This window comes from Panthera leo, chromosome B4 (assembly GCF_018350215.1).
Source record: "Panthera leo isolate Ple1 chromosome B4, P.leo_Ple1_pat1.1, whole genome shotgun sequence".
Classification (NCBI taxonomy): domain Eukaryota; kingdom Metazoa; phylum Chordata; class Mammalia; order Carnivora; family Felidae; genus Panthera; species Panthera leo.
Window position 1 is genome coordinate 109,701,112 of NC_056685.1, and position 13,434 is coordinate 109,714,545.

Here is a 13,434-nt window from a genome sequence, read left to right on the forward strand (position 1 = left end):
GAATTTAGAGACCAGAAACCAGAAATGATTTACTTTTACTTCATCCAAGTGCCTGGGGCACTTACCAATTTGACAACACTTTGTACTATATTTTGCACTTCAAGTGTATTGGGACATTTTGATAATGTTGATTCAAATCCAATATTCACCTGAAAAAAAAGTTAGGTCTTTAGAAATTTTAAGAGAAGAGGTTATGTATTCACACTGTCTCTGTCTACAAGGTAATTGTTCTTTTTCTAGTTTCCTCTCTGAACATTATCATCTTTAATGCGTCCTGGATTTTTGTGAAGTTTTTCATCCTGTCCCCAACTCTGTTCATGCCTTAGACATTGTTTTTCATTCTCCAGTTGTGGACCATTAAAGTTCAAACTCTGTGGCACCAAGATTCTGCAGATACCCCAAGGCAAACACCAGTTCTCATGCTTTCTTATTCTTCTGGACTCCCCTCTTGTCATTCTGGTTTCTGAGGACATTTTTTTCTTTCCTTACTGCAGACATGCACTGAAAGAGATGTTTTTGTTTTACAGTGTGTTATTTCTAAATGTGGCATATTTTGGTATGTTCTTCCAAAAAGGGATGTTATTCTTTGAATAAATATTTTACCATACTGCTAGAAACTGAGTATTCATGTTTCATTGTTTACAATTAATTATGTTTTCATAGAAGTTACAATTTACTGGGTAGTTACTATGTTGCAGGCACTATACTAAGTTCAATTTATTACCTTATTATTACAATTAATAATGTAATACTAGAGCAAAATAGCATGGAAATACTTGAGAAAATATGACCACTTAAGACATTCTAGTACTGTCTTTAATTATGAAGCTATTCTAAATCTTGGGCTTACTTTGCTTTAGATTCTTAATATTAAAGATTAGAAGAAGGACTAAACAAGATCAAATGACTTTCCCTAATCACTCTTTGGTTAATAGCAAAGAACAATGGTATGCATTACTTTTCACAGAATAGTTTACAGAACTTCTGGTTTTGCCTGAGGCTTTCTTAATATCCACAACAGCTCCACACAACAATAAGCCTCTGAATTACCTAGGCAGTGTAGAATCAAGGAATTAGAAACTATTTAGGAATCACATACTTGTCCAATACATTCCCCACCTGAAATATATTTAAAAAATGTAATTAACACTGACCCTTCTGCTCAGCCTAGCTCCTTCACTGTGAGGACAAATCTCTGGAAAAATCTAGATTCCTGTTACAGTTAATACAGACTTTCTTGTTCTGTCCACAGTTTGCATAAAAGAAACAATTAGTGTTCAGATCCCACCTGCTACATAATTAATAGGAAAATATGAAAAATAGAAACTGTTTCTCTTTGGCATGTGGGTGCTAAGACTATCCCTAATATTTGCTGAGCCTAGAGGAAGAGTAGACATGAAGATTCACATACCATATATTTAAATATTTAAAAATTATAAATCAAGCTGACAAATAACCCTGCACAGTAACTAGAAGACTTGGGTTTGTATTTAGAATTCTAGGAAAATTCAGAGTTCTGCACTAGAAACTAGAAGCATGAAGAACCTCAATCTCCTGGAACAAGGTGCACCTTCTTTTCTTCCTATTCCCTACTGTGTTCCATATACACCTTGTATATGTGTATCTGTATGTGTATATATATATATATATATATATATATATATATGTGTGTGTGTGTGTGTGTATATACACACATATACATATGTATATGTATAGACATGACAACCCACACTTTCCACCTCCGTTAACACCTTGAAAATAGGTTTGCTTCTCCAACTCTTTAATAGGTTCATCCTTTGGAGGAATGTCTTAGGGGAGAGACTCATACAGTCCAAGAAATGGGCTCAAGATGATTTGAACAGTGAAATCTGACTTCTGTGATACTAGAGCATACTCTAGAGGGAGGAGCATGTCTCCATATAGATATGTTTCCATGGCCTGTGGAGTCCTTGCCTAGGATAAGTCTCTCAAAACACAAAAATCTTGGCAATGGTGCTACATTCCTTTGTTAAAATTTGTACTGGTTGAGGCAGGAGAAAGGATTCTCAGAGGTAGGCATTAGAGCATTCATCAAATATTAAGTGACTATTATATTCCAGATGGAAGGGATATAAAGAAGGAAAGAGACTGTTCTTTCCTTATAAACGCTCATTACCTAATAGAAGAAATAAGCTAATCACTATACATAATATAACTGCATAACAGAAAGTAGGTGTGTCCAAGAAAAAAAAGTTCTCTGTAAAACCCGTATTCTCACCAACACCTCTCTGGAGAGCACAAAGAATGTCTCTCCAACCTAAAGTAGAAGGTAACTGCTCCTGCAAAGTTAACAGTTCATCTTTTATCCCATAGTGGTGTCAGAATGGGGTGCAGGCCAATACCTCATGCCATGCTATAAATTGGCACTCCTGCTCATAAAAAGGAATGCTAGCAGCAAGGAAATTTTTGAGAGATCCTGTGACCAGTCAATGCCAAGCTAGATTTTCACTTGAAATATCTGTGAAGCATGCCTTTTCCATATTCCCATAGTACCTATTCTATACCTCTACTTTGGCACACATATTATATAAATCACTCTTTGCATGACACATTAGAAACATTTAGAGGGAAAGACTTGGCTTATTTTTGTATCCATAGCATCTAGCAGATGGCTTAACCTTAGAGGGTGTTCTTTCAACATTTATTGAATGAATTGCTGCTATAGACAGAATATTTGTGTCCCCCCACTTCTTATGTTGAGATCCTAACCACCCCCCCCCCATGTAGTGCCTTTGGGAACCAAAAAGGTCATGAGGGTGGAGCCTTCGTAAATGGAATTAGTATCCTTGAAACAGAGACCTCAGAATGTTCCCTCTTCCCTTCCACCATGAGAGGCCATAGCAAGAAGTCATTTATGACTCAGGAAGTGGACCCGCACCAGACACCAAATCTCCAGTACCTAGATCTTGGACTTCCCAGCCTACAAAATTATGATAAATATGTGTTGTTTAATACCACCTAGTCTATGGTATTTTGTTATAGCAGCCCAAATGAACTAATACAGTTACAGTATGCTCGCATAAAATGAATTGCATTCAGAATATAGTACTGTGAAAAAATAATTTGAGGGGGCACTAGTATTGTTTTATGATATAGCTGTGTTTTCTTCTTGACTTGATTGTCAGAAAACTCAAATGTAATACAATATACATGTTCTGATATTTGCTTTTTCCTTATTTTATGAGGAAAAGACATGGCTATGAACAACATATCGACACCACTATTAAGGGAACACAAAAGGGAGGTAATAGGGAAGAAACCTTGACTATGAGTTTTACTGTCATGACTCCAAAGTTTTTATCACTGGCCCAGAGTGTTCCAGTATGGCTTTAGAGTAAATTGGGCCCTGAGGAAAGGAAGTATAATCAGATATGCAACAGGTCTAGTGGAGTGTAGAGAATAGGCTAGAGTCACAGGCACTCATGGTACCATCCTGCTTCTGCCAATTACAAATGAGCTAACTACTCAGTGTCTAATTTTCTCATTAATGGGGGCAATAATAATCCCTAGCTCATAGTTTATTTTTATGGGATGGAGTACTAATGTTTAAATGAGTTATTTCATGTAGTATAGTGCCTGTGATGTAGTAACAACTATTAGTTTTATTGTGCATAAGAAAGGTAGTTGTGGTAGGCAGAAAAGCTCCCCAAAGATGCCCACACCTGGATCCCTAGAACCTGTGAATATGTTAGAGTATATGGCAAAGGGGAATTAAGGTTGTTAATCATCTGACCTTAAAATAGTGGGATCATCTGGGTTATCCTGGTAGATTGATTTTATGTGTCACTTTGGTTAGGCCACATTACCCAGGTATTTAGTCATACATTATTCTAGATGTTTCTCCAAGGATATTTTTAGATGAGATTTACATTTAAATTGGTGGACTTTGAGTATAACAGATTGCTCTCCATAATATGGATGGGCCTCATCCTGAATAGCACAAAAGGCTGAACTTCTCAAGTAAGAAGGAATTCTCTATCAGACTGTCTTTAAACTCCAGTAAGTCTCCAGTCTGCTGGCCTCCCCCATCAGATTTTAGACTTGCAAAGTCTCAAAAATTGTGTAATTCAAGTCTTTAAAATTATTCTCTCTATATAAATTGTAGATTATAAATTATATATAGATCTCCTCTCTTGATTCTGTTTCTCTGGAGAGCCCTAATGCAGATTTTGGTGCTGAGAGTGGCTCTACAGGAACATAATATTAGAGGTGAGTTTTCTGAGTTGGTTCTGGGAATTCTGAAATTGACTCTCTAATATGATTAGATTTAAAGACACTAATGACTCTAATTTTAGTAGTAAAGAGAGCACTGATCATGCACGGTGTGATATGGCAATAGAAATACAGAAAATATCACCATTGTATACTCACAGCCAAACACGTATGAGAAGCAAGGATCTTGAATTCCTAGCTCACACATCACATAAACAATCTGAAAGCTGCCCTGATAGAAAGACCCCTTTCTCTCATAGACACAGGGCTGGGATTTCTGAAAACAAATCTATAATCTTATCCTGTGAGTGACTGAATTGAAATGCAAATTAAACTCCCAAGCTCACAGGTTATTTACTGTTACAGTGAGGGTATTGATTGGGAAAGAGCATTGTCCTGAAAGTTGGAATGGAGACATGTTGGAAGACCCTCATGAAGCTGAGGACACATTAGCCTCTAAACTCTGATGAGTCTTTGCCAGTAGAATTAGCCTCTCCATTCCTAACAGAAGCAGCCACACCACCCACATCTGAGATTAACTGAGGCAGTTGCCATGTAAACTAATGCTGATTCCCCTGAGGACTGACCCTGACCACTACTCTTTGCTAGTAGACCTATAATTAGACTAAAGTCCCACCAGGCCTCACCAACTATGAGGTAAAAAGTGTGACCCATGGAGACGTTTAATACATTCCAAAAAAACTATTTGAGTTTGCTAATTTATACAAAGAAAAATCCTGGGACTATGTGTGGGAATGGATATTAAAGATGTGGAATAATAGTGAAAGTAGCATGAAGTTGAATTCCAATGAATTTGTTGGTATGGCACACTAAACAGTGGTTCTACTTTTAATGTCACAACTTGGGGAATTATAAAGGGTTCCAACAGTTTGGTTGGTTGGTTGGCTTAAGTATGGGCTAAAAAGGGCCCAGAGTGAGTGAGCTAGAAATGCCATATCTGCCTTGGTTTACTTGTAAAGGAAGGAATTCAAAGGCTTAGAGAGATGGAAATGTTAGAGTTGATTTGTCATTTAAGACCTACCTCCCCATGCTGGGAAGATCCAGGAGACATTGTTATGTGCCCCCCCACAAATTAATATGCTGAAGTGCTTACCACCAGTACCTCAGAAGTTGACCTTCTATGGAAATTGGATCCTTACAGAGGTAATCAAGTTAACATGAGGTCATTAGAGTGGTTTCTAATATGATTCATGTCTTTATAAAAGAGAAAATTTGAATAAATACACACACACACACACACACACACACACACACGGGAGAGTGGTATGAAGAGACACAAGGAGAAGATAGAATCTACAATGCCAATGAGATGGGCCAGGAACAGATTCTCCCTTACACCCGTCAGAAGGAATCAATGCTGCCAACACCTTGATTTATAGCCCCAGAACTACGAGACAATAAATTTCTATTGTTTGAGCCACCACCCGGTTTATGGTGCTGTGTTGTGACAGCCCTAGAAAACTAATATACTAAACATTGAATAAATGTTATTTTATTATTTTTATTACTGATGCATTTTGAAAAGAACAGAATCATAGTATATCCATCAAATTCATTGAAAGCTTTTGTATGTGCCAGAAAAGCAACTGCCTTCTGCTGGCTCCATAAACGTAGGCTTAAATGCATTGCTTTTACGTGTAGGAGTCAGCAGGCATAACTTCTCACTGGCTTAGTACATTTCTGGATGGTCCACTTATCTTTGTTATCCTCTATCCTTATTTGGGGGGCTTGCTGTCTTCTTTCTTGGCTAATAGTTTACTGCATTAAAGTCATGCCTTTTCCCTAAATCACAAATATAAAAACAGGGTTGGTTTATGTCACTATCCACTTGGTCCTCTTAGACAAAGTTTATCGTAACAAAAATGTCCACTTGTTTGGGAATAATGCACATACACATTCAAGAGAATGACATTCAAGTCTTCTTTCAGATTTTTCTCTTTCCTCATCCAGTCTTCAGCATTTTGCATGTAATAAAGGTACACACTGAGAATCTGTATGTTGAGAAAGAACACTTGAACTTCCTTCTTAGAATGCTTCCTTCTTTAGCACTAGATGAAGTTTTAGAAGGACATGAGGATCTGTTAAGTGGAATTATGGATGTTTCCTATCAGCCTCCGTCTAGACAGGCTTTCAACTCTGCTCTCTTGCATCCTGTCTCTCTCACCAAGATATTTTGCTGGCACAGTTTTCATTTCTGTCCACACTATTTGTGAAAACAAAATGACTATACCCCCATGTTTTTGAAAGTGGGTAGACAGAACACCATTAGAAGCTAGAAACTAGGACTTATTACTCCACATGCTGGAATTGTATCTTATAGAATGTTTTAAAATATTTCTAAGCTTAAACTCTGATGACCTCCACAATAAATATTGAACAAGAGTCTACTAATATCCACAAGATGCATGAAAATATCAATACAGGGTGTCCCAAAGTCTTAGAGAAGTTCTGAGCTTTAATAAAACTCAGAAGTATAAATGCTACAAACTTACAAAAACACCCTTTGAAAGGTTAATGACGTATATTGCTCTCATCCTGATCTTTAAATTTGAAGAATAAATTCTTAATTTTAAGTTCTGGTTTTAGTTACTTTGCAGATGAATTTTTTAAGTTAATTAATAATTTATTCTTCTAAACAAGTGCAAAAGAAATGGAAATAAGTTTTCAAGTGATGTCTTTCATTTGTAAGCATTTATATTTCCAGAGTTATTTAAAGCCTTAAAATCTCACTAATACTTTTGAGACATCGCTTCATTAATTCACTTTTTTTTCCTTTAACAAGTCCTTTTCTTTAATATGATTGTATGATTTTTGTTTTCTCAGTAGAAAAATGTTTATTTTTCATTTCTGAATCTAGCCCATCTTGGCAGATAGATTTTGTAGTTGCCAATTAAAAGACATTGTTCAGCACTGCCCTGCCTAAAAAAACAATCTTCTTTTTTCCTTTCTACAACACATCAAAGTGCATTTCTATTGGAATTCCTCTAACATACTCATCACCAAACTGTAACCCTGGGACTTCACTGAATTTGTTTACATTTTATCTGTTACTGTCACTGAGGGCCCAGCTTAAAATCTAAGTAAAGAAAGAAAATGTGAGGTTTCTTCTGTAAAGAATATTGCAAAACAGAGATCAAAGGCACAATTTCACTTCTCAATGTGTGCAATCTAACTTAGTTTATTTACAATTAAAGAATGATTTTAATTGTCAAACTTTTAAATTTTATTAAATGTTTGTGGCAATACATAGAATGAATTCCAGACCTATATAAATACACAGGCAGCTGTTTGTAATTTGCATTTTTATCAGTTTTGAAAGAGCACAATGTACTTCCTGCATCTTATTTTCAGAATTTGCATTTTATCATCTTTGGCTACCCAGTATATAGTATGGAGTACTTGAATATCTCATTCTTTGAATTTTCACTTTTGATTGTAAATCAGATGATATCTGGCACTTTTCTCTTCTCATTTTTCTCTTCTCTCAACCTCCAGATTTACTTGCTCCCATTTCTTCTTGGCTCTAATAATAAAACACAGAAAATCCTTCAATTATTTTCTTGTTCAGCATTCTTCAGGGCACCATCATTCTGCATTTCTTTGGCTAATTACTTACCATAAATCTTAAGGCAAAACAAAAACTAAGCTCATTGTCTTAATTCATAAATTTTCAAAACACCATACAAACTAATTCCATTTCTTTCCAAAGCTTTTGCATTTGGATGGAGGGATGAAAAGGAATGGAAACAATACTACATATAAGGTTGTACCTTGGTACACCCAGAATGAACAGAATGGATGTTCTATCCTACAGAGACAGGCACCTCCAGTCACACCAGCTCTATCCTGATCAGAAAGGACATGCAGCCTCAAGGGAGGGCTGACATCTCTAATCGCCTTTTGCTCCTCTCCTTGGTTCCCACACATTTTTCTCTCCTACTGCATTATCCTCATAGCATCAGACAGCATTTTCCCAAAAGGCTCCTCTCGCCCATTTACACTTCTGTAGCCTTGGCTCTGAGATATTCCTTAGTGGAATAGACTAGTGGCAGCTTGTGCTTTCTGCCTTCTCTCTCCAGCAGCCCATCTGTCCACTGGGAAATGCTGAAATCGCTCCTCTGTGCCCTAGCAGGAAGTGCAGGGGAAGAAACACAAGCTAGTCTTTCTCTAGTCTGAGAATCACAACAACAATTGGAAAGGATAGGAGTTTAGGGGTTATAAATTTCCCAATCAAAAGCTCAGGTAAATAAGAAAACTTTATTTTTATAATTCTATTTAATTTCTTGACTCTATGTCCCCATTCTGCCCGATGTAGAAAACTTATCTAGTCCTTTTCACCTAAACTTAGTCAATTTCAGTGATTTCTTAGTTATTTCACATTTACATTTCAACCACATTTGATTTGAAATTCTTTCTCAGGATTTTTTTCCCTCCCTCCCTCACCTTTCTGCTGCTTATCCTCATTTTTAGGGTTGGAACAGGGGAGAATGTTTGCTTCATTATGACAGCTTGGAAGAGAATATTATTTCAGCAATCTTGGGTCTCCACAAGGCCTGGGTCGTGTGCTGGTGAATGGTGGTCCAGACAACATAGCCTATGGTTTCTCAAACTTTAATGTGCCTCTTAATCACCTGGGGAACTTGTTAATATGCAGATTCTAATCCAGGATGTCTGATATGGAGATACTACATTTCTAACGAATTCCCAGGTGGTATCATTGCTGGTTGCCCTCAGACAATATTTCAATCGCAAGTAACAAGTGGATAATTTGGTTTATAATCCACTCCCTGGCAGAACAATCTTTTGAGATTCTCGTAATAATTTGAGATTGGAGTCCACTCCTCTAATAGGGCCCGACCACAAAGTCATCTTTGATGCTATGCTTCCAGTCCCAGCCAGGAGACTTTGTGTAGCCCTCTGGCCCTCTCCTGGGGAACTCACTTTCACTTGAAACTCACAAGAATACATGATGCCCTCCCAAGCAAACTTGGAGCTTGGGAATCTCTAGAGGCTGTCTCCGGGCCCTGTCTCATGTTAGACACTCCCACCACCAGATGGCATTGATAAATTCTCTCCAAAGCTTTTCTCCCTGGGTTGCATCTGGGACGTACAATGCAGATCCTGTTTATGTTCAGATTCTTATAAACTTCAAAGGGAAATCCATCACTGACTTTCTGCCCCTGAGCCCTGGCATAGCTGGAGGTGACAGGAGAAGAGCAGAAGGGGACTAGTATGTAATAAGTGGCCCCCCACTGTACCTGGTTCCTTGCTGCCTCCCCATACCCTCCTCCTTGCTCTACAGATTGAATGGGAAAAAGTTTCATAAGCTTACATCCCCTGCACATCCCTTTTCCTGTGCCATACACGGATGGTACATGTTTCTTGCTCTGATGTGATCCCTCCACCCCCCCAAATCCTTCTGTAATTCATGTTTAACTACCTAGGATGGGAGAGGAGAAGGCTGCCGGGAAACAAGAGCAGTCACTGGGATAGGGACAGGGGATGAGGAGCATGCCCTTTAATACTCCAAATAATATCGCACTCACAAGGAAACCACAGGAGAAAAAGATGTGGCTCAACAATGTGTAGTTTTATCCAGGATTTTTACCAGCTTTTCACGTCCTTTCCCCCAAAAGTAAATGCAATTACATGTGAAAACGCACAGAAATCTAAGAGAAAATATAGCCGATTAAATAGCGCTACAGCAGAGTTCTCTTGGAGTATAATATGATTTGAAAGATCTGGGCCAAAAAAGAAAAACAATTGACTGCACAGTTGAAGTCAAGAGTTTTGAGAGATACTACTTAAGATCCCAGCTTTTTTTTTTTTTTTTGGAACGTGGACAGTTTCTAACCTGGATATGTTCAGTTTTCATTCTGGGAAGCTCTTGTAAAAGAGTTTATGGATTTCAGATGATTCTGAAAGTTCTAGGCTAATGATTTAGGTAGAAACTCTCTATTTTTTTCTGAAAGATTCAAATTTCTGGAAAGTAACTGCAAGTGTTTTATCCTGTGTGGTTTTCCAAATCTGCTGTGCCAGTCCCAGATCAGCTCGGAGAAGCCACTAAGCTTTTTAGAAAAACAATCACCTGAGGTTGGGTCTGCCTCAAACTTCATCCTGGGGAGGTTCCTAGGATCCCCACACTCTTCCAGAGAGCAGAACACAAGGGGGACACCACAGTCACTCAGAGCATCCTGGCCTGGAAACTTCATCTTAGGTGCCCTGTCAGACTGCATCAGCTAATATTTGTGTATGGTGGATAATAGTAGGGCTTTGATATTTTGTGTTAAGATATGATTTTATATATTCACTTTGCAGTTCAACAAAGAATACATTTTAACACATAATTGCCGCAACTGCTAAGCTTGTATCTAAGGAGAGAGGTTTTTCAGAAGATTTCTGATAACACAAAGGAGAACACAAGAAAAAAAGGAAATTAAATTGCTACTACATGATCTCTACTAAACTCCAATATCATGGAAATTTTCTAAATTTTTCTAAAATATGTTTCCTGACCTTAGAAACTTGTCATTCATTTTTTAGAATTGTATGATACATTAAAATCACTAGTAAATATTTACCTGTATATATCTTTTCAGTTTTTGAATATGTTTTTGAAAAAGGAATCCTTTTTCGCCAGGCTGAACCATTATATGATGTTGACATATATTTATCTGAGAAAAAAAGAAGACCAGAATTAAATATTTTCTTACTTTGAAATCATATTCCAAAAGTGTCTCAAAGTTATAAACATCTCAGAGGTGAAGCTATTCTCTGAGTAATTTATTTTAGCATTTCAAAGCTAAGGCATTAGGAACCCAAGTGAGTTTATTAAGACCATATATGTTATCAATGAACATGGTTATGTCCCTATAATTTGGCTGCCCAATTCTTCAAATGAGGCTCTCCCCATGAGGCTAAGCTAAAGGGGACTGTGATATCTGGATGTGATAAAAATATTTCATTGCCTTGCTTTACCATGATTTTATATACAATTCTGCTAATACTTGTAGAAGAAAGAAAAGATCTAGAAGGCACCGCCAATTCCCTTTACCTTCCATAAAGTGACTCCCATGATGGCAGTGATTTTGCTCTACCGTACTACCAACTCACTGTCCCCAGGAAACCAAAGCCTTTATATACTGACTCGGTCTAGAAATACCTCATTTCCTCTGGCAAGTTTATACCTGAATGATTATCTAACAATGTTCTATTTGTGTTTTTAAGTATTACTATGCAGCTATGATTCTAAAAGCATGGTTCATAATAATACCAGGAATTTCTTTGCTTTTTTTCCTGTGTTGACATTTGCACCAGTAGCCCAAAAGCAATAGTGAACATAACTGTGACCACCTTAACACAGATCTAGACAGCCATCCACTCACAGTAAAATAATAAATTTAATAATAAAACAATAGTAATAAATAAAATTAAGACTGTTTCACCTAAGAATATTCTTATTTTACATATAAACCCATATATCATTTATTTCTAAGACAAATAGAAGGAAAACAATTTAATAAAGCTAACTTTATTTTAAATTATAAAAGTAAGGACCTAAGAGAGACACTGAATTTTTACTTATGTTTCAGAAAGTACACAACATCCAGAACGCCACTAACTAGACTGTGAACACAGGAAAATACAAACACAAAATTAGAGGGAATTAAGTGGCCTTTTGTTAAGTTGAGAAAACTGAAACCCATCTTCAAAAGAGCAAAATTCATCTGAGACAGGAAGAAAAGATATGGTTCCTTCCTCCCTTGTGGCCTTGTACTTACTGACATATACTATGACTTTGCCTATTACATGATGAAATGATTTAGAAGCAATCTGTGCATGGTGGGAGAGATGAGAGGTTGTCAAAAATATTGCAGTTAACCCCCAAACTAACCCTTTCAGAAAGCAATCATGAAGGCTTAAAGAAAAGCCAAGGCACTACCTGAAAGTGGTGACTGAACAATGCGGTTAGTGGAACAAGAAAATGTCAACCATTTGAAAACAATCCTCAAGAGTGAAATAAAGCTTATCCAGGGGGAACAAAGTGTGATGGTGTGAGACAAAACACTAGAGAGGTTCAATGTCTAGTCATCTGCACCCAACACATTTTTTAACATATCCTTCTTTTTAATTTTTTTAATGTTTATTTTTGAGAGAGAGAGGGAGAGAGAAACAGAGTGTGAGTGGGGGAGGGGCCGAAAGAGATGGAGACAGAATCTGAAGCAGGCTCCAGACTCCAAGCTCTCAGCAGAGTCTGACATGGGGCTCAAACCCACGAGACATGGGATCATGACCTGAGCTGAAGTCGGAAGCTTAACTGACTGAGACACCCGGGTGCTCCCTAACATATCCTTTAAACCGTGTGCACTCCTGCTTGTGGAAGAAATCTTCCCACTAGTTCTCTAAGACATCATGGTGGTAGTGATGGCCTGGAAACAGAATACCAGTTGGATAGGGATGAAGATTACTTGGACCATCAGGTGATTCCATGGGATTGCAAACCACGTGCATGAGTAAATCATGTAAGGAAAGAGCCTCACCTGGACAAAGGTTGAGTTTGGGTTCCTTGTTAACATCGACTTTATTGTAGGACCTATTTGTGGGCCTGCTGCGGGGAGGTGCACTCAGTGAGACAGTCCTGATAGCATCTCTCTGAACATGGATATAGGATGCATTCTCAGCACTTCTGTTTTTATTATTGCGATGGTAACTCATTTTATTTTTGGGATTTGGGGCCTGTATTGCTGTAAAAGAAAGCAGGAGGGGAGTGAGGGATAAAACAAGCTGGTTTCATACCCATAAATAACATACTGCATGGTAAATGTTTGCACTATGGAAGACAATGTGTGCTAAGAGAATTAAATCTATAGGATGTGGGTTGACATGTAAAATAACGTGTTGCACAACAGTAATTTGTTTTTCAGGTAGAAATTATTATTTTATATTTAATTTTGTTTCAAATTATAATTTAGAAATATCAAATACAAAGATCCTTTACCTCTCTGCATTCCTTGGCCAGGAAAATTCTTTGGTTCATCATAAATCCATTTTCTTTTCTTCACACCTTTAAAGTGAGGCTTCCTCACTGGCTGGACATCATTCACTTGAAGAAGATACAAATTTTTACAGGTTTTTAAGAGATGCTTTCATCTGAAAATTACT

The 13,434-nt window shown here is 37.4% G+C and overlaps 1 protein-coding gene across 11 annotated transcripts in view; it reads right to left on the reverse strand.

Annotated features, from left to right (window-relative positions):
- Positions 1–7,557: 7,557 nt before the first annotated feature.
- Positions 7,558–13,434, reverse strand: part of CB4H12orf50 (chromosome B4 C12orf50 homolog) — a 42,124-nt gene continuing 36,247 nt past the window's right edge. For 9 of the 11 annotated variants that reach the window (XM_042947314.1, XM_042947310.1, XM_042947312.1 and 6 more), the window contains 4 exons: positions 13,271–13,375; positions 12,813–13,016; positions 10,854–10,946; positions 7,558–7,795 (listed from right to left, as the gene is read on the reverse strand). In XM_042947314.1, coding sequence (XP_042803248.1) covers positions 7,770–7,795; positions 10,854–10,946; positions 12,813–13,016; positions 13,271–13,375 — 428 coding nt within the window. In that variant the 3' untranslated portion in view covers positions 7,558–7,769. The remainder of the gene's footprint in view (positions 7,796–10,853; positions 10,947–12,812; positions 13,017–13,270; positions 13,376–13,434) is intronic. The other 2 variants (XM_042947307.1, XM_042947317.1) reach the window with 2 other exon arrangements.